The following is a 23825-nucleotide window of genomic DNA, read 5'->3' as shown; positions in this document are numbered from 1 at the left end:
ATGCTCTACTGTGCTGTGTTCATGTGCTAGGGTGGGGTGATGACCTGGACCACTTTCTGCCCTCCCCCTACTATCCTCATCTGTGGCAGTGGGAAGGTGGATTCAGGCATGATGGGAAGGGTGCCTAGCTGCTTCCTGTTCTCTTGCTGGAGAACTTCACATAATAGCTTAGACGGTGAAGAGTTTCAAATGATTTTGGAAACTTTTGTCAGAGATGAAGGGAAGAAAAACTTGGGAAATAAGTTGTTTTCCAGTGCAACCATGGCATAGGTTTGTAGCTTATTTTGATAGTGTAAATGAAAGCAGGGGCTGCAGTTGACTTGGGAACCTCTTTTTTTTCCCATCACCACATATCGGTTCAGAGCCTTCAGAGGGTTTGACTGCCCTTCTTTATCTGTCATGTTTTGGTTGAATGCCTTAAATTGTATCTTTATCACTATCTTTGCTCCTCCTAACTCGCTATAGTTGCCCCTGCTGGTGGTGATCTTTAAAACTCAAACAGCCTTATGGACAAGTCTACAACAGGCCCTACTTGCCCCACATATCTTCATTAGTACAGTTGTAGCCTAATCCCAAAGTATGGTTAATTGCCCCTGATTGAATCTGGGCTGGGCATTTCAGTCTTTCTTTAGATAACTGCTTGAGCATAGAAGACAGCATTTGGGGAGTGCTTGTCTGTTCTTGTGGGCCTGGGTCCAGCAAAGCTTCTTGTGCGTGCTTGAGGGGACTCCTGGAGTCTATCCATTCATGCATCAAAGTCATAAATCAGTCCGACGTCATGCTCCATGGTTGCCAATTTAAAAATGAACATTTGATTGGTTTATATCTATCTTTCCATGATTTTAAGATCTCTTTTTTTTTCCTCTACAGCTGGGCCCTTACTCAGAAAAAACAGAGATTACTACTGCTCCAGGCCCCCCTGATCTGTGCTGTCCCCCCCATCTAACTTGTAAGACAGCGACTTGCGTAGTAGCCTCGTGGGAGGTACATTGTTTCTTCCTGTATACCTGTTTGCTAAGTAGCTGTTGTGGAAACCCTCTGAAGTAAACGAGGGAATTGCATGAAGAAATTAGTGGTTGGTGATCATTTATGAACTTAGATAATAAAATTCATCATGTGACCAAGGCAAAAAAAAAATAAGAGTCAAAGTACTCTGGAACAATTCAGTTTCTTTGTGCTGCTCACCTAAATAAAACTGTTAATAGTAGTAGGTAACATTTATATGACACATCTGCACACATTATTTTGCAGTAATCCTTAAGACAGCCTTCTAAAGGTAGATAAGTATGATTATTCTCATCTGACTGAATAGGGATGGAGACGGAAAGAGAAGGGCCCATCTAGTGTTTATCCCCTGGCTGTGGCTGAATATAAGTTCCTCACTGGCTTAGTACTGCCTGCCTCGGCACTGCATCAGACCTGGAAATCTGATTTTATTTATTTATAATTAAATTTATAGTCCATTCTCCCTGCAAGCAGGCTCAGAGTGGATAACATCACATATAATCACAATAAAATCACATTTCGTTCCTCAGGCCAGCCACAGACTTCCTGCAGTGTTGGAAGTGGGTGGGAATTTGCTTTCAGATTCACTTTCCCACCTGCAAAATGGTACTGGCGACTCACTGCACTGTAAGTTGTGAGGACAAAATGCAAAAGGTTATAAAAATAATGGACAAATGGCTTCAGCCCCGGTGTATCTGGGTTGCTGCTAGCATATTTTGTTCTTACATCTTTCTAAGGCAGAACTAGCCACATCTAATACAGCAGTTTCAATACCTGATAGTCTGAGCTATCTGATACACTTTTGCAGAAATCCTAAGTGCTCGCCTTTTTTGCCCCTGATAATATGGAGCACTGGCACACTGTCCCTGTAGAGAAATGGGGGCCATCAGTTTTCCAACGGGCATCCTAAGGCTTAATTTAGGCATGACTGGTGGGCAAGAACATATCCACGTGGTGTTATATTTGTTGAGTTTGAACTGGTATAACTGTTTTGTTGCTGAATTGCTTAGTTTTTACTGCTGCTGAATATTTGTGGTTTTACTGTTCGCACCTAATCTTGTTATTTCTGAAAGGTTTACTTTTTGTTAGCTGCACAGGTGCTCCGATAGGAGAGTGGGGTATAAATACAGCAAATAATCAGATGTGCTGCCACACATGCAGTGATAAGGATGCAGTGTTAGCATGCCAGTGCAGTGCCTGTGTTTCTGCCATATTAACGTTGCATACATCAGCAATGAGGGCTCAGTTTAAACCAGAAATTGGGCATATGCAGCATCCAGAAATAAGTTATTGCCGCTCAGCATCATGTTTAAATCACCTTCTTGGATCCATTCTGCTGACAGAGGTGCTTTCTTGAAGTGGAAGGAACCTTCTTCCAGGCGGGAAGCACCTCCACTAGTGGCACAGATCCTTAGGATTCAGCCCAGGGTCTAAAGGGAAAGTTATTTTCTGTCTAATTGGTTTTGCCTTTTGCTGACTTCTTCCTGCCAGATCCCTTGAATCTGGGATTATTTTGTACTAAGCAGGGGTCATTTCATAGAAAAAGAGATGCAGGGACTCATTAGCATAACTCATTAGCGTATGTCAAACCCCTTGATTGGGCCAAAATGACTGGGATTTGGCTGCTGCCAGATGGCGGAGTGTTCCCCCACCTGGCAGTGGCCCGATTAGGGCCCTTTTGGCCCCAAAACAGGCCCAAAATGGCATTTTGGGGCACATTTTGGCCTGGATCGGGCCCAGATCAGGTCAGTGCTGGGCAGGGGACGGGTCCCCCGCCAGGCACCAACCCAATCCTGGTGGTTTTGGTCCTGATCCTGGCCGAAACAGAACCCCAAATGGCCAAAAATGGCCGTTTGGGCCCAAATCAGGGCTGAAACAGCCTGGACTAGGTCAGTGCTAGGCAGTGGAGGGTTCCCCCAACTGGCACTAACACAATCCCAGCTGTTCCGGCCCCAATCCCAGAGGGAATCATGCCAGAATGGCCAAAAATGGCCATTTTGGGCCAATTTCGGACCTGGATCAGGGCTCAAATAGCCAGGACTGGGTCGGTTCCGGGGGGGAGGCTTCCCCCGCCCGGCACCAACCAAATCCTGGCCATTTTGGCCCCAATCCCAGCAGGAAATGGCCCAAAATAGCCGAAGTGGCTGGGGCTAGGTTGGTGCTGGGCGGGGGAGGCTTCCCCTGCCTGGCACTGACCCGATCCAGGTCAATTCGGCCCCAAAATGGCAGAAAATTGCCATTTTGGGCCCATTTCAGCCCGGATCAGGGCTGAAATGGGTAGGACCGGGTTGGTGCCGGGCGTTGGAGAGGGCCGAAAGTAGCCATTTTTGGCCCGTTTTGGCCCTGATCGGGGCCGAAACGGCTGGGACTGGGTTGATGCCGGGTGGGGGAGGGTTCTACCACCTGGCACCGAACCAATCCAGGCCATTTTGGCCCCGATCAGGGCCATTTTGGCCCTTATCCAGGCCGAAATGGGCCCAAAAGCACCATTTTAGGCCTTTTCGGCCCGGATCGGGGATGAAACGGCTGGGATTGGGTCGGTGCCAGGCCGGGGAGGGTTCCCCAATCGAGGCCTAAACTGCCCTAAAATCAAATGGGCAGAGCCACCTGACTTGGGGAACTGCCAGAACGCTGTTCCAGTGCGTTCTCTCTCAAAATGAGCCCTGATATTAAGTATGCTTCACTTCTAAAGGCAACTCAAAGAGCTAAAGTGAGGTTTATTGCAAACCCAATTTTTGCAAAGGAATGTTCATTAGAGCAGCGGTTTTGATTAAAAGGCAAAGGTCCTAGATGACATAGAGATTGACATGTTTCTATTCACCAAGCCTCAAATCCTTATATGTTCTTCACAGGCATTGCATGAATGAGTATTCTTCTGCAATCAATGCTTTAAGTGTTGTTTTTTTTTAATTGTGTGTTTGAATTTGCCCCAGAGTCCAATGTGTAATGGTGCAGAAGTTAGTGAATATAGACTGGAGTGGGGCCAGGTGGAAGGATCAATGCATATCATATACTCAGGCCCTCTTCTGAGCTACGAAGTGAAAGGACTTACACCTGCAACTACGTATTATTGCAGAGTACAGGTAAGGAAATGTGGATTATGCCAAGGGATGTATATTCAGAGAGAGACCTGTCTTTCCCCCCTCTTCCATTCAGTTGCCTCCTTAGGACGCATTGGTTTGCTGTGGCTTTCCCTGATATTATCCTTCTTCTCTATTGATTTTTCCCTCTGATGTGTCTTGTTTTAGATTATAAAACTGTGGGCAAGACACAAAGTTTGCTACAGCATCTGAAATTACTAGCCCTATTGAGCAGTTTGTTCAGCAATTCATAAACCTGTGAGCTGTTAGAAATGCAAAAATTAATAAAGCCTCAAGGGGGGGGGGGTTGTTGCCCTCTTCCCTACTTGGTGGCTTCCTCTGCTCATCTGTTTAGGAATCCAAACGCGGAACTAGCTGCGCTGTGGTGCCCTTTGATTGGTGACGAGCTTGTAACCTCTTCTCTGCCTTAGGCTGTGAATATCGCTGGAGCTGGTTTGTTTGGGGAGATTGCTATGGTCACCACGCCAGCTTCAGTGCCGGCAGCAGTGACGGTATTGCACTTACTCAAAGAAGACCAGATGGAAGCCCCTCTGCCTCTCTCCACGTGCCTTGTTCTTCACTGGGAAGAGCCCTGTTGCCATGGCTCAGAGATCACTGGCTACAATATTGAGTATGGGGAGAAGCAGCTCTTAACAGTCAGCCGAGTTACAAGCCATGTTCTGGAGAACTTGCAACCAGACACTTTATACAGGTAGAAGATTTAATTTACCATTAAGATGACTGATTGAGCCAAATGCATGTCTGAAGGTTTTTGTTTTTGCTTTTAAGCACTCAGCCAGTGACTGCTAGAAATGTGATAATCTTGAAGGCCTAACTAGACAAGAGGTGGGACACCTGTGAGCAGCCGCTCAACTTTTTGGTGCCTTTTTAATCATGGAAATGGAGGTGCAGGGTTGAGAATATGATTGGAGCAGCAGGGGTGGTGGTGGTTAATGCTTTTCTTGTGGGCTGTTCTTTTGGCCCAAGATTATTTGTCATATCTATAGCACCATCAGTGTGCCTGGTGCTTTATGGAGTATTAGATGAGTCACTGCCCTGAGGCAGTCTCAACTTTTGAAGGTGGGAAGGCCAAAGAAGGGGCAAGGAGGAAACTGAGTGGATAAGGCTTAGTTTTAGTTTAGAGGGGGTCGAGCTTCACAAGAACAGTGAGATTTGAGTGAAGTTGGGGAGGTGGCATCGTACTCTAGTAATTCTAGGAGGTGGTTCTGAGCAAAATGGGTGACAAGGGAGAAAGGACCGAACTGGCTGAAGGAGCAAGAGACCATTGCTGAGAGCGGTGAAGCTGAAGGGCCAGTAGTCTCTGGCAGGGGGGAATCTGTGTATGGGAGGAGAGAGGTGAGGTGGGGCTCTGGGGGTGAGGGAAAGGTGTTTTTTACTGCATCTAGGAGTGGACAAGAAGCCAGTGTGTGAGTGTAAAAGGGTTGTGTGTCCGTCATAATCAGAAAGGCAAACTTGCTCCTCCCTGTTACTTTCCTCCCTGCAGCAGAGTGAATTCTAGAATCTTGTATCTTTGCTGGGGGGAATTGCCCCCCCCCCACGCACGCACACACACTATTGCAGCTTCTGCAGGTTCATTTCATTCTCTGAAAGAGAGATTGTTCTAGCATCTCATGACTCTGTCCTAGTTTGGCCCTGAAGTTATGTGTAAATTTCTGCTTCATCCTTTTTAAAGAAAACAGTTTTCGGGGCCTCGTACTGCTTGAAGGTTTTATTTGTGGTCAGCGATCAGTGGTTATTATGAATTCTTAGAAGGTAAGGGATGGAAGGTGCCATTGCTCAGCAGCGGGGCACGTGCCTGGCAGATTTTTTCCCTTTGCTTATCGTCTGCCTTTCTCGCTGACTCTCCTCCAAGCAGATTATATAAGGATTTAGTGTAGCAGATCTTGTGCAGTCAGTGTTAGGAAAGGGTCACTTCCTGGCAGAGGTCCTTAAGAGCCACGGGCAGTCAGAATAGGCAGTGCTGAGTTAGCTGGGCCAGTAGAATCAGGCAGTTTCATATTTTCTAACATGGGAATTGAGCCACTGTGACAGAGTGGCTAGTATTTTAGACCTGAACCTGGATTCAAATCCACATTGGTCTGTGACCTTATCATAGCCTAACATGCCCTTGCAAACTTGTTGGGAGGATAGAATTTCAAAATCCAAAGTATACCTCTTGGAGCTTTGCTGGAGAAAGGTGGGATAAAAGTGGGATAAATAAGGGGTGCCCCCCTTGCATGGAGAGAGAATCTGGCCTTACTCTTATGGAAGTGCTAGGAGCACGCAGGACTGGATGTTCCTCCATGGAAAAATACTTCATCCACACAGGAACACGTGAACAGACAGATGGGGTTCCACCTAATCTGTATGTAATACTTGTATGTCATGGGAGCACTTCATCATGCGGGCCTCTTCCCACAGTTTGAAGCACAGCTTTAGGCAGAACTAGGCCTTGGGTAGAACAGGGTGGAGCATGAAGTGTTGTTGGAAAGGGGAAGTTCTTTGGGGGTGTCACAGGGGAGATATAGGAAGTGTAGCTAAGAAGAGGCAGCGTTGGTGACCTGCGGAGATGTGGAGGAGTTGCACTACCTGTAGAGGCCAAATCCAGACCCTTGACACAACCTTGTTTGTGTTTATCCAGAACACAACACTGGCAACTCCTGGCTGGCAGGTGGGAGGTCTGATGTAGCTTTGAGGTTTGCATATGGAGAGAGGATTCCACTAGGTGGAGCCTTTTCATTTAGCAAAGCACAGGAGAAGGCGGGGACCATATCCAGCCAAATTCTATCTTCTATGCAGCTGTTCAAGGTGCAAGAGGCCTCTGTATCTGACAGCTCTGAAGGAGGTGGATGTTTTCCCATCATGTGACTCTAAAATGTTAAAGTTCATCTGGGTCATTTGAATGTGACTGTAACTTACTTCCTCTCATCCTGTCTTAGGATCCGAGTTCAGGCCTTCAACAGTCTTGGAGCTGGTCCCTTCAGCCCTTCCATCAAAGCGAAAACGAAGCCTTTACCTCCGGATCCCCCACACCTGGAATGTGTTGTCTTCAGTTACCAGAGCCTTAAACTGAAATGGGGCGAAGGTCCTAGCAGAGCTTTAATTGCCAATCCCACCCAGTTCAACCTACAGATGGAGGACAGGTTTGGCAGGTGAGAATGACCCTAAGCACATTTAAATCCATTTTGACCCTCATTGATAAAGGCAGGCTACGCATAACATAAAGAAATCTCTTAGTGTTCTACCTTGCATTTGTCAGGGGAGGCAGAGTTTCCTGTGCTCGTAATGACAGCCTGCTGCAAGTGTTTACTGCTGTAAATTCAGTAGCAACCCTATTTATTTCTTTGTAACCTGCCTTTCTCACTTAGACTCAAGGTGAATGACAAACATAAAACCATGCTATCAGGCTACATAAGACATTCAGTGAAGAATGCAATAGGACTAAGGTTACAGAATTAGAAAACAATGCAAACAAGCATGTGGATCACGCTAAACACTGGCAGAAGCCCGTGTCAGCTTAGGGTGCATTGAGAGGGCTTTTCCTCCTCTAATTAGGATCAAAAATGTATTTGTTGTTGAGGTGCCGCAAGATTTGTGCTTGATCAGTTAGTTGTTTTGTTTGTTTTAAACTAAAATGACGTCCCCCACTCAAGCAGGCTGATTTTAAAAAATACTTTTGTTTGTTCCAAAAGCTTAAAAAAAACTTCATATGCTGTCTTTTAAAAAGGCATTATCTCCTTGTGCGAGAGAAGAAAATAAGTTTGGTTTGACGCACACAGACATTGTCTTCAACCAGGTTTTTTCTTTAGTGCTATTTTTTCCCCATGCCAAGTTAATACTGACTCATTCGTATGAGTTTAAGTTGGTCAATCAAGTTCTCTTTGGTTGGGTGACAGCAGTAATGACTTTTTAAAAAGGAAATGCAAGTGATTGATCCTTGGCTTAACCACATTAAGTGAAAAGAGCACTGCTGCTTTGCCAGGATAGTACAGCCAGGGCTTGTGCCGTGTTTCAGAACATTTACCTTTTCAAAAGAACAAGCTTACACACGTACTTTTTTTTGGTCAGGTTCTCCACTGTCTACAGCGGACCTTGTCACACGTACAAAGTGCAGCGACTCAGCGAATCCACCACATACTACTTTAAAATCCAAGCATGCAACGATGCTGGTGACGGAGAGTTTTCTGAAGTTTACGCGTTCACCACAACCAAATCTCCGCCAGCTGCTCTGAAAGGTGAGGACATCCATTGCCTGCTGTGCTGAGAACTCTTGTGACTTACGTGGGGAAAATTCAGCAAAGCCTTTGATCAGTCATATGGGAAGGATATGGGAACAGCAGAGGAACGTTTTTGGTTAGGCAGTTGACAAGGATCGAGTGGCAAGATTCAAGTCCAGTAGCACCTTAAAGGCCGGTAAGATTTCCCGGGTGCAAGTGCTTCAGAGTCAAAGCTTCCTTTGTCAAAAGAGAGCTAAACTCTAGAAAGCTTATACCTTGGAAACTGTGTTGGTCTTTAAGGTGCTTTAAGGATTTAAATCTTGCTCTTCTACTGCAGACCAGCACAGTTACCCGCCTGAAAGAACAGAGTGTTGGGGCAGGAATAAGAAGTGCTGCTTAGGGAAAGCCAGAGGTTTTGGTGAGCCTGCATTGCTGGATACTGCCTGGAACGGGTTATCTGGACCTTGATCTGATTAGCTAGGTTGTTTCATAAACTGTTGTAGTTATTTTTAAAACATCCTTCCAACTTCTTTTAGCCACTGCAGGCTGGTTACAAGGATAACCAATATTTGTCACTGCGAAGTTAAAATATCATCATGACAGACATATTTTAAAAATCCGTTTCTGGGCTGGTTCAAGGGCTTTTGTTGCCCCCAGCAAAATATCCCCATCACCACCTGGGTCCTTGTTTTGGCATGGCAGGCCCAGGCCCAGGAGGGGGCGTCGGCCACATCCCGTGCCACTGGCGGCTGCCGTGTGCATCAGCGCTACCCTCGTTGCTCTGCTCAAGTGCTTGTTGCAGTGGCTTGGCCAGAGAATGGGCCCGGATCTGTCTTTAGCTAACTTAACAAAAAGAGTAACATCAGCACAGGTCAGAGCTGCCAGGCAGCTGGCTGTTGGCTGAAGACTAACTGAAATGCGAAGCCTTTACACACACCCTTTGAAACTGTAGCTGTGACTTTGCCTTCTCTGGAAGAAGATTGTGAGCCTCTGCCCCCAGCACCGGGTCAACCCCGGCTTCAGCCGTCCTCCCGGGAGCGTAGACAGGCCTTTCCTCTTGGTTTCAGAGTAGGCAGGGGAGCGGGGTTACTTCACCACAATCCTCTTGCTGGCTGCTGGCTATGAACTCTATCCCTCTCTCTCTGGCTTGCTCACTTCACACCAGCCTCTCATCCCCAGCCTCATGGGAAGGCCCCTCTTTTATAGCACCCTTCTACCCCTCCCCTACCAGGGCCACCAATCACCCCTCGTGCCCTATTCTCCTCTCACTCCCCTCACCTGTGCCATATGGTGCTCTCCCTTGGGATAGGGTAAGCTCCCTTCCCTCACACTGGAGTCCCCACCTCTGCCATAGCCTCTGCCCAATCAGCGGGGAACTCCCATCCTCCCTCGACACCACCCCCTTCACCAGCCCTTCTGCCCTCGACTCTGTCCTGGCACGCCTGGCGTCCTCCCAGGTCAGCCTGGCCGGCCCCTGTATCGCCTCCCAGCTGGGCTGCAGCCGCAAGCCTGGGTCCTGGCTCCCTGGTGGTCGCTGCGGCAGCTCCCGCACTCGTGCCTTCATGCCGACCAGCCTTTCCACAAGCTCCTGGCTGCTGCCTGACTGCGAGGACGCACTGCCGCCACGCCTAGCTGACCAGCGGGCTCCGCATTGCTGCACCTCTCAGCTGTGCCGTGGGCTCCTCTGGCTTGCCCTCGACCCGGTGCGGCTCCTTCCCTGGTGTGGGAGTGGCTGGTAAGTGTGGCCTGGGAGAGAAAGCCCCCTGCGGGGTCTCCAGGCCCGGGGCTGCTGGGCTCCTCTTAGGGCACGGCTGCAGGCTTGGATTGAGTGTTGGCCCTAAGTCCAGGGCAGTCGGGAGCTGCTCCGGACACAGATACTGCAAAGAGTGACTTGTTTTTTAACAGGAGCTTCAGCGCCCACCTCCACTGAAATGGCAGCTTTCATGCCAAAATCAAAGCCTACCACAGCACTGAGATGAATGTGTGCTTATTGTTGAAGATATGTAGGGCTAGCTTATAGATGAGAACTAAGCCCTTCTTTGTTCCTAGGAGGGATCCTGTAGCCAAAAGTGAGCACATGTTCCACCGGTATGAACTGGCTCAAAATATTTTGTACTTATCACATCCTTGCAAGCCAAATGACCTAGTGAATGGTCTGGGAGCTGAATGCTGCAGCGTTGCTGAGGCTCAGTAGGTGATTTCTTGGATGGGAAACCACTAGGACACACTGCAAGAGCCAGGATATAAAGTGTAATAAATATTGACTATATATTTTGCAAGCAATAGGGTACCTGCTCCTAGTTCTAATAAAAGTCAGCATTATCTATCTGATGATCAGACATATTTTAGGCTTGAGACCGGCATATACTGGCTGATCTTTGCAATCCATTAGAATTCACTTTCTGCACTGTCTCAGTATACAAATAGTGTTCTTGACCCTGTTTTCCAAGTGGTAGATGTTACATCTCAGTCCACATTTTGTCCATAAATTCATGGTAGGAGGCAGGTGAGGAAATAGGAACATCCCTACTTGATCGTGGTGCAAGTGAGAGAAAAGACATGTGTTTGTTACCCGTATTAAAATGACTTCCTAAATTCTGAGTCATGGGTTTTGGATTCTCTGTTTGCAGCACCCAAAGTACATCTGCTAGGAGACAACATCTGTGAGGTCACATGGGAACCTTTGCAGCCAATGAAAGGAGATTCCATTGTTTACATTTTACAACTTGCCTATGGGAGGGAAGTTGATCAGGTAAGTTCAAAATAATTCTTTCTCCTAAAGTCAAATAATAATCTGTTACAAAAAAGATCCATATATTATTCTTCAAAGGAGGAACAACTAAATGCTTATCTGTAGCAAAATCAATGCCAGACTAACATTTTTTTGTGTCTGGAAGACACTGTGTAGCATGTTTTCTTCACATAATATTGTTGATTTTGCATTTTATCATTTGGTGACTTTCCCATAATTAAAATCTGAGATTGCAGGTGTTTACAATTTTCATATATATTTCTTTGTTTTTCTGAATAAGATGGCCTACAGCTTATGAAAATGGTAACAGTCTTGTAGGAGTTTGGTTTATTCGGCAGACATTCATGGGTATGGAATTATAACAAATTCCAGAGCTCTAAGGCCTTGTTCTTGGAAAAAACAGTAATTGGTCAAGTAGTACATACATGGGCTGTACTACTTCGGACTGCAGATTGGGAATGCTTCTTACCTACCCCAGAATGTATTCTCGCATACAGAGTAGTAGCATGTTGAAGAGAAAGCTGGGCTAGGGCCTATTTCCCCAGCATGATAGTTTCCTGTAAGTGTCCTCTGTTTATTAAAACATTTCTAGCCTGACTTTCCACCTGCTCAAGGAGGTTCAAAACAGTTTATAAAAGAAGTATGCTTGTAGTAAGGCATAGCCCAAATCAATACAAAATAGTCAACTGACAGCGTTTCTGGCCCTGGCTCCGGACTGGTGGAACACACTCCCGATTGAGATACAGGCCCTGCAGGGCCTGTTACAATCCCACAATTTCAAAACAAAGATGTTCCACCAGGCCTATAGTTGAGAGCCAGTGAATTGTCCCATTGCTGTTTGCCACATCCTGTTCTCCACTAGCGGCTGCCCTGGGCTGTGCCGCAGCTATGTACATGGTTTTTAAGATACTTCTTATAGCCTGAGTTGATCATGGTGGCAGTTGTTTGTATTGTTTTAATGGTTTTTAGATATGTATATGGTTTTTAATTTTATAATGTATGCTGTTAGCCGCCCTGAGCCCACTCATGGGGAGGGCAAGGTATAAATTTGATAGAATAAAAATAAATGATTCCCAAACCTCTAAATAAACAGCAGACAAAAATGTCACCCTCCCTCCCTCCTAAACAACGCTGCTGTGCAGTGCTTGTAACACTCTGAAAAAGTTGCTGCCCTCCTAATCCCCCCAGATGGTGGTTCCACAGGGACCACATACGAAGCTGCAGCTGATGTAATGATCACGAGGGGGGAAGCAGTCAAGAGAAATGATTGGGAGTGTTGATGTTAGTGCATTGGCTCATTCCAAGAGAAACTGCCCTAAATACGTGAGTCCAAGATTTTGAAGGTGTAGGACCCCCAGCCCCTCGTAGTAAGCCTGAAAACATATAGGTAACCAGTGGAGCTGTGAGAAGTGAATGTGATACAGTTGCACCAACACAATCCAGCCAATAGACAAATCACTGTATTTTGTACCAGTTGAAATGTCTGAATTGTCTTCAAGGGCGGAACTGCATAGAGTATGCTGCATTCTAGCCTAGAAGTTGCAGAAGGCTGGGTCAGCATGGTGTAAGATCACTTGAATCTGAGACATTTTCTGTCTCTCTGTTGACCTGATTTTCTAACAGTGCAGCATCTCAAAACTCATAGATTCTTTAGAACCTGTACCATTTCACCCAGTGGTGGGAGGGGACACAATACCCTCAAGTACAATCATCCTGGATTCATTCTAACTGCAGCATCCAGGTACTGCTTGAGATCAGAGACTACTGCTTCAAAGGAAATATCACAGCTCCAAGTGATCTCACTTAAAAATCTAATGCAGATATTAAAAAGCATTGGCAAAAAGGACAGATGCTTGTGGAACACCACACGAGTGGGAACATTCTGTCATAAACTGAAATGGTACAGCCACCTTAATTGTGAAAGTGTTGATTATATTCTGACAAACACTTGTATGCCAATTTTTTAACTACAAGATGGTATCTTAGTGTTAGACACACATTACATTGCTGGTCCATTCTCCTGCACACCTTTTATAGAACTGTTTTACTTAGATTGTGATTTTGTACCAAATACAAAAAGCCCTGCCTTTTAAAAATCTGGTAAGTTATATTGAACATAACACTTTAAAAGATCACCTTAAAACTGCCAATTGCTTTTCATGTGCAAGAAGCTTTTTGATTTTTTGTTAGATTTCTGCACAAGACATTTTTATTTTGAGCAGGACCATTATATTTCAGTCAAACAAGCCACAATAAGTGTGACTGGCTCTCAAGCTCCAGGGGCTGTGCTTTCAGAATGGACACCTTTGAGAGACATTTGTTAGTCAGAACACAGCACGGTCTTTCTTTGATTCCATTTTGTACGGCATTTGATTGATTCTGCTTCCACTCCTTCCTCAGGTATACAAGGGACCAGAAACTTCATTCTGCTTTACCAACATGCAGACAAACTGTGAATATCGATTCAGGGTGTGTGCTGGACGCCAGTACCATGATTCAACTGGATCACAAGAACTGTATGGACCATACAGTCCTAGTACAGCGTTCTCATCTCAGAAACAGGAGTCCGTCTCCCCATGCCTAGACACCAGCCCAGACCTCACCAAGAGCAGGAGAAGGGCCCTCAGCGACGAACAGTTTGCATTTCTGCTTCTCATTGGGTTTGCAACAGTTGCCATTTTGTTTGCTGTTATCATTCAATACTTTGTGATCAAGTAGGGCAACTGGAAAATTGACATAATTGCTCAGCTTATTATTTTCATATGGAAGTTTATGCCTTTGGTATTTATGTAAATTCCAATTAAAATGCTAGCTGGGAATGATTCTATAAGAGACGCGTTTCCATTTTTGCTGGTGAATAAACAGCGAGGCTGGGTAGGTAGAACCCCCGTCTCCTCCTCTGCCCCCTTGTCACCCCATAAAACCAAGAGAAGAAAATCCCTATTGTAGCACAATTGTGCATCTTGTAATCAGGGTTAGCTGTTTAAAACAGCAACAACAAAAAACGCTGCCTTAACATGCACTTGTGATTCTCAGAAAGCTGGACTTCATTCTTGCTGCAAGATCTTTTATTTTTCAAGTATAGCAAAGCAGGACAGTGGGGAGGGGGTGTCGGCCCAGGTCTTGGCATTTGAGAGATGCCAGCAGCAAAGATGCTTACGCTTAGGACAGTACTGTAATACAGAACATTGCTAGAGTATACCACATTTAATATACTGTAGACAGGGAGGCAGGCGGGGGGAAGCAACCAAGATATTATCAACTTCAAATTTATCAATACTTCTACTTTTTATTTTCCTGTTTGAAATGGTTGGGCGCCCAGTAGTTAACTTTCACTTCAAGAGCTGAGGGTTGTAAGGTGTCGACATTTTTAGAATTTGTATCCATAAGTGCCGGCTGACCTGCAGACAAAGGGGTTGCATTGGTCTGCCCCACGGTGAAACGCCCCCCCCCCCCCCCGTTCTGTACTGTACATTTCTGAATGGAATGCTTTTCTGTTGTTGGCAAGCAACTATCGGCCCAACCCAGAGTTCACTCTCAGTGCCTGAGAGGACAGTAATGCCCTGTGCTTCGGAACTGAACTGCCGCAGCGTTTCGCAGAGGAAAAGCACAGGATTTTTTTGTCTTTAATGAGAACAAAAAGTGCATTTATGATAAATGTTACACTATTTGGCTCAAACTGAGCAAAATGTTTTTGTACTATTCTTAACATAAAATTTAAGGAAAAAAACCAGTCTGGTTTTTTTTTGTTTGTTGCTTTTGGATGCCCTTCTAATGTAATCCAAATGATCGAGCTGCATGTGAAAATGCATTTTTTAAAAAGGTAACAATCCAATGTTTTAAAGAAAATTGCTGCCTCTCTGGTAAGCAGTTTCATATTCCATTGTTTGTTTTTCATGGTCTTCTGTTCTGAGATGGAATTCTTCACCAATTGGTCTGGCTTTGAGTGGAACACCTTTTTAAAACGAAAAAAAGTATGCCCTGCACTACATAGGACTGTTCTTTGTCAAACCTCCATACAGTAGTTACCTGTGAAGTAAACAGCTGTGTTGTCTTTCCATTTGCTCCCTTTTGAAAGCTGAGAACTACCTGTTTTGTTTTAGAATGCATCTTCAAAAAGGAAAATAATCCTCTAGCTCAAAGGCCATTAGTATTTTGTTAGGTTTTGCAAACTAATAGGGACTGGACAGCTATACTTTCTCAAACATCAGAGCGCCTTGCACTCGTCTGTGGGACGGTGGATGTAACGTGTAACTCATTGTAGCTTGCGACTTCTCTGTTCCAGGTAGCAGAACATCATTAAAGTGTTTCTCCACTGGCTGTTAGTTCATAATGGTAGCTTAAGGTCTGTGACATTGTGATCGCATTTCACATGTGGGAAAAAGAAAACAAATGATGACATCGTATCACTTAATATCTTCAAAAAGTAGATTTATGGTGCAATCTGAAATTAACCTTTTTCAAAAATGTACTCCTTTTTGTGATCTATTTATTTTGATTTTTTAAAAATTCTGGAAAAATGTATGTTTGAATGTATTGTCTATGTGTAGCAGAACTTTAAGTTAATCATTTATTGTAATGGAAGCCTCTCCAGTGTTGAAAAAGTTTTATACGAATATTCGTGTCTTTAGTTTGCAGAAACGTTTACAATCTGTTTCCTTTCATATTTCACTTTTTTATAAAACAAATGATTCTTTCCGGTAGATTTCTGTTGCCAAAGGATATTTCTTTTCCTTTCTTCCTTTTTTTTTTTCTTTTTCGCTAAACTCTTCAGACAAAAGATTGGGGAGGGGAAATCACAAGTAATTGGCAATAGTATGTCAGATGCATTTTTTAAAAAACATAGGTTTTTCTGAATAAATACTAACCAAAATTATGACTTCCTAGAAAGTTAAAAGTTAAATTTGTACATTGCCACAAAACATTTATATTTCCAGACAGCTTACTGGAAAGCATAATGTAATGTAGAATTTTATATTTACAACTATACATTCCAGATTGATGTACTCTAGTGGCATTAATGTATTAGATCTCCTTTTCTCTGTATTGTAATTTTTTGCTGTATTTCATACTTATGTTAAACCTGCCAGGCATCGTATTACTAAATTGTAACTATCAAATAGATAATATATTTAATATGGCCAATAAAAATACAAACTTGTTCACAGCTGGTTTGTGATTTAGTTGTGGGGTTTAGTCTGAACAAGGGGAGGGAGTAACAGAACCGTGCATATTCTTTGTGTGCCTTTTTTAAAACTGGCACCAGCCCACTATGTGGTATTGCTTCTGTAAAATGGCTATGTAATTGAGATGGACTTTGGAGACAGCAGGGCCTGGGCAGCCTCTTTTTGATTTGATCCTTAACCTACGTGTTGCATGGGAGATCCATTATGAGATCTCTTGACATATTTTTAATGTTAAATATGGATGTTCTCAAGGCCAATAGCTGAGAGAGGCTGACAAGTAGAGGAAGATCGTGGAGGAAAGCTCAAACCTCTCTCCGTAAATCTGCTTCAGTTTGAAAAAGAATGCTGAGAGGCCTGATCACAGATCTCTCACCTAAGGCCTCATTGGGGAAGTTTTTAAACCAAAGTTCAGTTACAGCCAATTTGTCAGCCTTGCGGGAACGGCAGATGTGAAAGGAAAAGGGGCTGAAACTGACCTCGGCAGCCTACAAGTTAACTTTTTAAAAATATGAAATGCAACGTTCTCAAGAGCTGGGCCTGTTGCCTATTCTAGACAAAGGTATAAGTACCAAGCTGTCGGAGAAAAAAGGCTCGTTCCTTTTCATGCTCAGTGCTACGAGGAATGTACCAGGTTTCTGAAGGACATCCTTCCCCTATCCCGCTGTGTCACTGAATAATTGCCCAGAAGATCAAGTGAATACTGACTTGCCACAATTTTTCATTACCCTCTCCCAACTGAGCTTATCCATATCTCCAAAGAGTTGTCTATATGACTCTACAAAAGACACTCAGAGAGGATCTCTGTTCTCCACTGCGGCAGCTCAGGTTGGCTCTATTGCCAAGATATCAGCCCTAAGCAGCAATGCTAGAGAGTCAGATCTAAACTACATGAGATGCCCAACACATGGCGGGTTCGTGCAAGTTTACCTAGGAGGTGTAGTCGGAGACTCCTTCCCCTCTCTGTGAGAAGGGATGGTCAAGTAGCAGCAGTGGCAGCCTCAGCAGCTCCTCCTGCCGTTACTAACCGCCTGCCAGCTTCAGGCACCTCTCACTGACTTTCCGTCCTGCCCTGCTGCTGGCCCAACTACACTTCCCAGGTAAACTTGCGCGAACCCGCCATGTGTCAGGTGTCTCATGTAGCTTGGCTCTCGGTCCACAAGTGTCTGAGATTTGGCTCCCCCTGTGCTCATCCTCTTCCCAGGCCCTGCCTATTACAGATGAGCCAACTCCTCCAGTAATCAAATACAAGGAGCGCAGCCTGCCCCTGGTCTATGCTGTATATACCTCCAGTACCAGGCCTTTCCAGAGTCCAGAATGTGCCTGGGTACCTACCCTCTTTGGACTGGGCGAGAGAGAAAATGGAAAATTGTGGCATCCTGAAGCTGATTTTTGGCACCCTTAAAAATGCTTTGCCATGAATGAACTCTTTCCCACCCCTTCCCTGGAAGTCTTTTCACTCTTCTTGAAGTGTCTGGTTTGCCACACGGGTGTATTTCAAAAACCGGCACACAGCTTTCCGATACCGTTCTGACATGACGTTATACAGGATAGGATTGACAGACGCCCCCAGGTAAAAGAGCAGCATCGAGATGAGATTGAAGTACTGGGTGAGCTCGTAGAGGACAAGGTTGCCCTGGGCAAAAAGGATCCTGCCAACATGCAGAGGCAGCCAGCAGAGCACAAAGGCCGCCACAACCACTGCTAAAGAGAAAGAGAGAACATGACTCAGTAACAGGCCTTCACTACCAACTTTCCCCATCTAAAACTAAAACCCTGATCAGATTATCGTGCAAAATGTTTCTGAACCGAGGTGTGCAGCCAGTCAAGAGACTGATCAAATAGTGCTGCCACAGGCTGTAGGGGTCGGTTTGCTACCTGGATTTCATTGCGCCATTTGTTTGGTTCCTAGCCCTTCAGTGTCAGCTAAGTTTCTGCTGCTGCTTGGTGGAGGAAAGTGCCATCAAGTCATAGCTGACTTATGGCAACCCCTCCTGGGGTTTTCAAGGCAAAAGACTAACAGAGGTGGTTTGCCATTGCCTGCCTCTGCATAGCAACCCTGGCCGCCTTTGGAGGTCTCCCAAGGCTGACCTGCTTAGCTTCCAAGGTAATACACTATTAAATGCTTCTTGGTAAGCGAATCAAATTTTTAAAACTCCACTTTTTCCCCATGGTTTCAAAATCTCCAGAAATTTTTCATCTCTAACCTGGTTTGTTTCAAATGCCATCAAACACCAGTGGGCACTCTTGTGAAGAAGTGAGCTGGGAAAGAGGAAAACGAGGGAGGGCAAGGAATGGCAGATCACTGCCAGATCTGGGTCTGTATGGAAAGAGGGACCCAAGCCAACCCCAATGCCTTTGCATTGTATGTATGGCGGTGGTGTTGCTTGAGCCAAAGGTCCTTAATTGTCAGCAGGAACAAGTCCTAAGGCTGCTTTTTATTTTAGGAGAGGAAAGAGAGGTACTAGACCTTGCCAAAGCTTTCTGTTTTGCAAACGTAGAAGAGATGGTCCCATATCCTCCTCCTGAAATAAGAAAGGGAACCAGATAATGGGTAACCCTTTTATTGACAGGGAGGAAAGAGAGGATTCTGGGTACCATTTGATGGCGGGGAACAGTTCAGCACTTGGTAAGGTTCCAGGCCTGTTGTGGCAGGTGGACAAGAAGGGAGGCGCATACTCCAGGCCTCCAAGAATAAGGGCTGCTTCTGTGGTATTAGCATCTTCACCACCAGCCAGCCCTCCGTTCTACCTGTTGCAGCTCCTCCTGTCCCCTCCAGAAAGAGAAGAGTCTGGAACTTGGACTATGTCATACGGCATCACCTGTCACCACCAGAGACCTCAATATCCCCAATATCCCTTTCGCTGCAACCTCCTGGTGGGTTTTAATTGTTGTAAAACTGTGTTGGAAGCCAATCAGGACTGCTAAGTGAGGTAATTATGATGAATGAACGATGTTCCATTTCAATGGACACAGATTAGAACGCCCCACAGGCCAGGATAGCCACCAGATACTCTGTGCGAATGGATTGGGGCAGTTCCCATGCTCGCATATGACCCTTTTAATTTGAGTGGGGGTAAGAGGACAGAGGACTTACAGTTGCCAGCTCCAGGTTGGGAAACTCATGGAAAACTCTCATTGACTCAACAGTCCACCCGCTCCCTTTGGCCATTTCTTGGGAGAGGCGGAGCTGGAGCCAGTCCTGTCCAACACATGGATTTTTATTGGCATGGACCAGGCAGTGGCAGTTGGGGGTAGAGGGTAAACAAATTGCCACCAGCTGAGCAGAGCAACAGCATAGCAAGGTGGAAAGTTGAATTCAATGTGGCTCTGTGAGAATGCACATGTGCAAAAAGCCAATTGTGCTGCATTGCACCCTTAGGAACCATCAAAACACAAGCTGACAGTCTGTCAAAAAGATTGGCTCCCTGTTCATAACTGATGAACGGGATGTGAGCTGAAGCAGTGGGTGTTCTAGCATCCCTCCATTAACTTCAGTCAGGCCACCTTGGGAATAAGGTATACTCTCTTTAAGGCTAAAGCAAGATTTGGGTCCAGTAGTGCCTTAAAGACCAACGAGATATCCAGGGTATGAGCTTTTGAGAGTCAAAGCTCTCTTCATGAGGGGCCGAGTTCTGACTCTCAAAAGCTCATACCCTGGATATCTAGTTGGTCTTTAAGGCACTACTGGACCCAAATCTTGCTCCTCTACTACAGACCAGCACGGCAACCCACCTAAAACTCTTCACTGCTCTGATTTTCCATCTCCTATCATTGTATTCCCCCTTCTTCCCTTTTATTCTGATTCAGTTGACCTAACAGGAATCCAGCTTAAAGCAGGTCGCCACTTACCCAACATTCTGATGGTTTGTTGGTGGTACTTGTCTCTGGTTGCAGCTTGGTGCCCTTCCAGCCTGTAAGCAGTTCTCCAAAGCTTTTTACATATCAGTCCATAGAGGAGCACCAAGCAAAACACAGGGAGGAAAAAATAGAGAGTGGAAAGCCATGTCATGGTTTCGAGAAGTCCAGAGCGGGCCGCTTGCTCGATGCATTTGCATTCATTTGTTTCCTCCGGTAGGCTTCCGTTGCGGTGCTCGACACCGAAGAGGAACCAGACTGGAAGAGCAGTCACCGACGAACAGAGCCAGATGAGGAGAATGAGGCCTTTGACCCTGCGTTTGGTGATGGTGGCTTTAGCTTTCAAAGGAAAACAGATGGCAAAATATCGCTCTATGCTCAAGGTGGTTATGTGGAGGATTGTGCAGTAAGTGCAGGTTTCACTGAGGTAAATGATAAATTTGCAAAGAAAATTGCCAAAGATGTAGGGCCTATATCTCCAAATCCTGTACAAATCAGATGGCAAGCCAACAAAGATCAGACTGTCAGATAAGGCCATGCTAGACAAATACATATTCACTGTCGTTCGCATCTCCTTGTACCTTGTAAAAATGAGTATAATGGTCACATTCCCAGCGATGCCCAAGAAAAACAAGAGGATGCAAATGATTGTCACAGGCACCAAAACAGGAATGTCGAATAAGGAAAAAGAAAGGTCTTCATAATACTCTGTATCATTTCCAGCAGAGTCATTTGATGACGAGGAAGCCATTTCCAGTTGGACCTGGTTCCTTCTTACTAAACAAGGATGGGAATTACTCTCAGGTGGAGAATCACATATGCTTGGATATTTTGCAAAAATTGATGGAATGCCCACGCAAGAAAGATCCGTGGCTTAGGTCTAACTGTACAAATCAAATATCCCGTAGAATTTGTAGACACTAACTTGGACAATCCCTTTGAAACTGATGGAGCAGAGCGACAAGATTTCTGTATTTCTATTGTGAGAGAGAGAAGGAAAAGGAATTTGACATCTGAGCTCAAAATGTATTCAATTAGGTTAGCAGCCCACCCTGTGCCCCTCCTTATCCTATTGCATAAAAGGCAAGCCATATTGGTGACGACTCACCTTTTATCCTGGTGCGCCTCCAGAGGGTGCTGCCATGACGGGAAGGCCAGGCGTCCCATCCCTCTGGAGGATGCTCCTTTTTCTAGAGCCCATTTTTGAAAAAACAGGCTTGGTTGCTAGTAAGATAATAACTTCAATATATCCCATAAGCAACACACATACAGGTTTGGACCCCTGGAGGATTTCTGCACTTGTCATCAATTCTGTACCACTGCAGACTTCCAACTTCCCCCATATTGTTTTTTTGGGTTCCCTTATCCTTCAAGATCCACATTATAAGGGGCATTTGGGGTTGCAAAGTTAACTCCATGGACAGAAAGCCCTTCTATTCATTGATGTTACCAATGGATCCAAACCATAATGCAATAGAAACTGTGCAGTCCAAGGGGTGACGGTAGAAAAAGTAATTTGTGCTATAAACAGAATGGAGATGAAGAACATACAATCTTTACTCAATGACCGTGACATTATGTGACTAAAAGCTGGAGAAGCAAAAGGAGGAACAGAATACGTTGCAAGGAAAATCCCCAACCTCTGTTGCTCCTTGGAGTCAACCCTGGCATAAAATAGATATTGGATACAGATAAATACTCATCAAAGGACATCTTATCAGGATGTGAACATGACTGCTTGGTAAATTAGTTATCTGGACTCAAACATGCAACCATTTAATCTGCATCTGATGCCACAGTTTCTCCTATACAGAATAATAACTGGGTCACCATAAGTTTAAAAGTTCTTCATGGGTTTCTTCAATTGCATGGACTCTATGTGATCATTTGATCAAGTAGTAAAGAAAAGTTTCTCCAAGTACAAATTAGATCTAAGTGACGTGGATTCAAATGCCATTTCTAGCAATAATTGTAGATTTAGCTTTCAGCAAGTCACTATCACAATAAGTCAAACTAAACATACTTTCATGGGTCTTTGAAAGAATGGCCTTGCTTATTAATGAAAATTCATAGTCTGCAGGGAAGCCATCTAAGACCCAGTCAGACCCATTCTTCAAAACGGCTTGCTGGAAGGGAAATAATATTCTTCATTTAGCTGGCACGTACTTGGCTCAAACTAAGCCAACCTTTCAATGTTACCTGCAGCTGTTTCTTCCATACACTCTTGAAAGCCGTCAATATTCAAAGCCAGGTTGTGGGCTTTGCAGTGAAACCTCTTACACAGGAAACAAATTCTATAGGTAAAAAACGTGCATGCTAAACCAATATTCTATTGAGCTATAAACTATGTATAAGGTAAACGAATTTTTCCTCTTTTGGTGCACTACATCCATTGTCTACCAGAATTCCTACCATATAGCAGAAAAGCAGATGCAACCCCCCCCCCTCTTTTTCCCCACATCTATATTAAAAATTCTTCAGAGTTAAAAAAAATAGGTATCATAGCCACAAGAGATGCAAGGTTCAAACTGACAATCAGAAATACACATGTTGAAAAATGTTCTACCTTCTTGCTAAGCATTTTCCAGATCCCTCTGTAAATTAGCAGATGTCCATAGATGCTGTCGGCAGCACACTCATATTGCCCACACAGGCTCACAAGGAACTGTCGTGTACACAACATGGCTACTATTTTTTAAAGCCATCGCCAAGGAGCACACATCATGTCCCTTTGCCTAGTGAAGAGTCTCAGCCAAGCATAAAAGCCCGACTGGGTGTTGCGACTCCCAGGGAAATGGGCTGAGAAAATTTGATCTCCTGAGTGCTTTTCCCCAGTGGAGCGTGATAAATCCAGCAGTATTTTAAAGCCATCCATCAACTGTGCACTTATCAAACAGCTGGGCAGGCCTCCTCTTTTCTCCTTAATCTGCCGAGAGCATCGACTGTTACCTGGGAAGCCCAAGCAATTCTTTGATACTGCAAATCTAATTAGAATGCCCTGATCGAATAAATTTTTCCAGTGTGGTTTCGCCAGTAGAAATGGCGCTTGATGAAAGGGTCTTCCTTCCCGCCAGCCAAAGAGGGCTTCCTTGCAACAGATGCTGCAGAGCGGAAAGTTGTATTTTTAATGGTAGACTTGAAACCATGACTGCATAGATCGTCTGTGAGGCTCCTTGTCTTCACCAGTTATTGATCTGGTTATTAACCCAGCCTGTCTAAAACATCTGTAGAGAGGTACACCAAATAAGAGAATAGGTCCCCAGCGAAGGCAGCTGTTTTTGTGTAATCTTAGGGCCAAGCTACAAGTGACAAATGACACTTGAATGTAGTGATCAAGCGGAGCACAAGTGGAGTGCAAGTGAACAGGGAGGAATACACGCGAGTCTGTTCACTTGCCGTTCAAGCAGGGCCGGATCTAGGGTTGCTGACACCCAGGGCAACCCTAGTCTGAGCGTGCGTGCGCTCCTGGGGCTGCATGATGATGTCATTTCAATGACGTCATCACGCAGGGCGGAGTGGCGGAGGCAGCGTGCGGAGCTGGGAAGCCGCCCGCGCCATTTGCCTCCCCACAGGTGAATGGAGCGGGCAGCGTTGCAGCCCTCCGTGCTGCCTTTCACCTGCCCCACAGGACAGGGGGCGACCGGCTTTCTGCGCACCCCCTGTCCTGCAGGGCAGGCAAAAGGCAGCGCAGGCCACGCTGCCTTTAGCCTGCCCCGCAGGACAGGGGGCG

At 45.2% G+C, this 23825-nt stretch overlaps 2 protein-coding genes across 6 annotated transcripts in view; one reads left to right on the top strand and one right to left on the bottom strand.

The window, feature by feature from the left end:
• LOC129341062 (fibronectin type-III domain-containing protein 3a-like) overlaps nucleotides 1-16221 on the top strand; it is an 86177-nt gene extending 69956 nt beyond the window's left edge. For all 5 annotated transcript variants that reach the window (XM_054995975.1, XM_054995971.1, XM_054995974.1 and 2 more), the window contains 7 exons: nucleotides 871-984; nucleotides 3939-4088; nucleotides 4517-4797; nucleotides 7025-7237; nucleotides 8154-8320; nucleotides 10933-11054; nucleotides 13455-16221. In XM_054995975.1, coding sequence (XP_054851950.1) covers nucleotides 871-984; nucleotides 3939-4088; nucleotides 4517-4797; nucleotides 7025-7237; nucleotides 8154-8320; nucleotides 10933-11054; nucleotides 13455-13772 — 1365 coding nt within the window. In that variant the 3' untranslated portion in view covers nucleotides 13773-16221. The remainder of the gene's footprint in view (nucleotides 1-870; nucleotides 985-3938; nucleotides 4089-4516; nucleotides 4798-7024; nucleotides 7238-8153; nucleotides 8321-10932; nucleotides 11055-13454) is intronic.
• A 1472-nt stretch (nucleotides 16222-17693) lies between these two features.
• On the bottom strand, nucleotides 17694-20846 carry LOC129341639 (growth hormone secretagogue receptor type 1-like). The gene is made up of 2 exons (XM_054996920.1): nucleotides 20090-20846; nucleotides 17694-17941 (listed from the first exon to the last, which is right to left on the bottom strand). The coding sequence occupies exons 1-2, from the start codon at nucleotides 20844-20846 to the stop codon at nucleotides 17694-17696; spliced, it is 1005 nt and encodes a 334-aa protein (XP_054852895.1).
• Between the last annotated feature and the right edge of the window lie 2979 nt (nucleotides 20847-23825).

The sequence above is a fragment of the Eublepharis macularius genome, chromosome 13 (assembly GCF_028583425.1).
Source record: "Eublepharis macularius isolate TG4126 chromosome 13, MPM_Emac_v1.0, whole genome shotgun sequence".
Classification (NCBI taxonomy): Eukaryota; Metazoa; Chordata; class Lepidosauria; order Squamata; family Eublepharidae; genus Eublepharis; species Eublepharis macularius.
This window is presented reverse-complemented; position numbering and strand designations above follow the sequence as displayed.

Bases quoted from the DNA above. Each gene is read 5' to 3' on its own strand.
- LOC129341639 (XM_054996920.1), bottom strand. From the start codon at position 20,846: ATGGCTTCCTCGTCATCAAATGACTCTGCTGGAAATGATACAGAGTAT. The intron at 17,942-20,089 runs GTAAGTGGCGAC...CTTTCTCTTTAG, and splicing joins ACAAACCATCAGAATGTTGG to CAGTGGTTGTGGCGGCCTTT.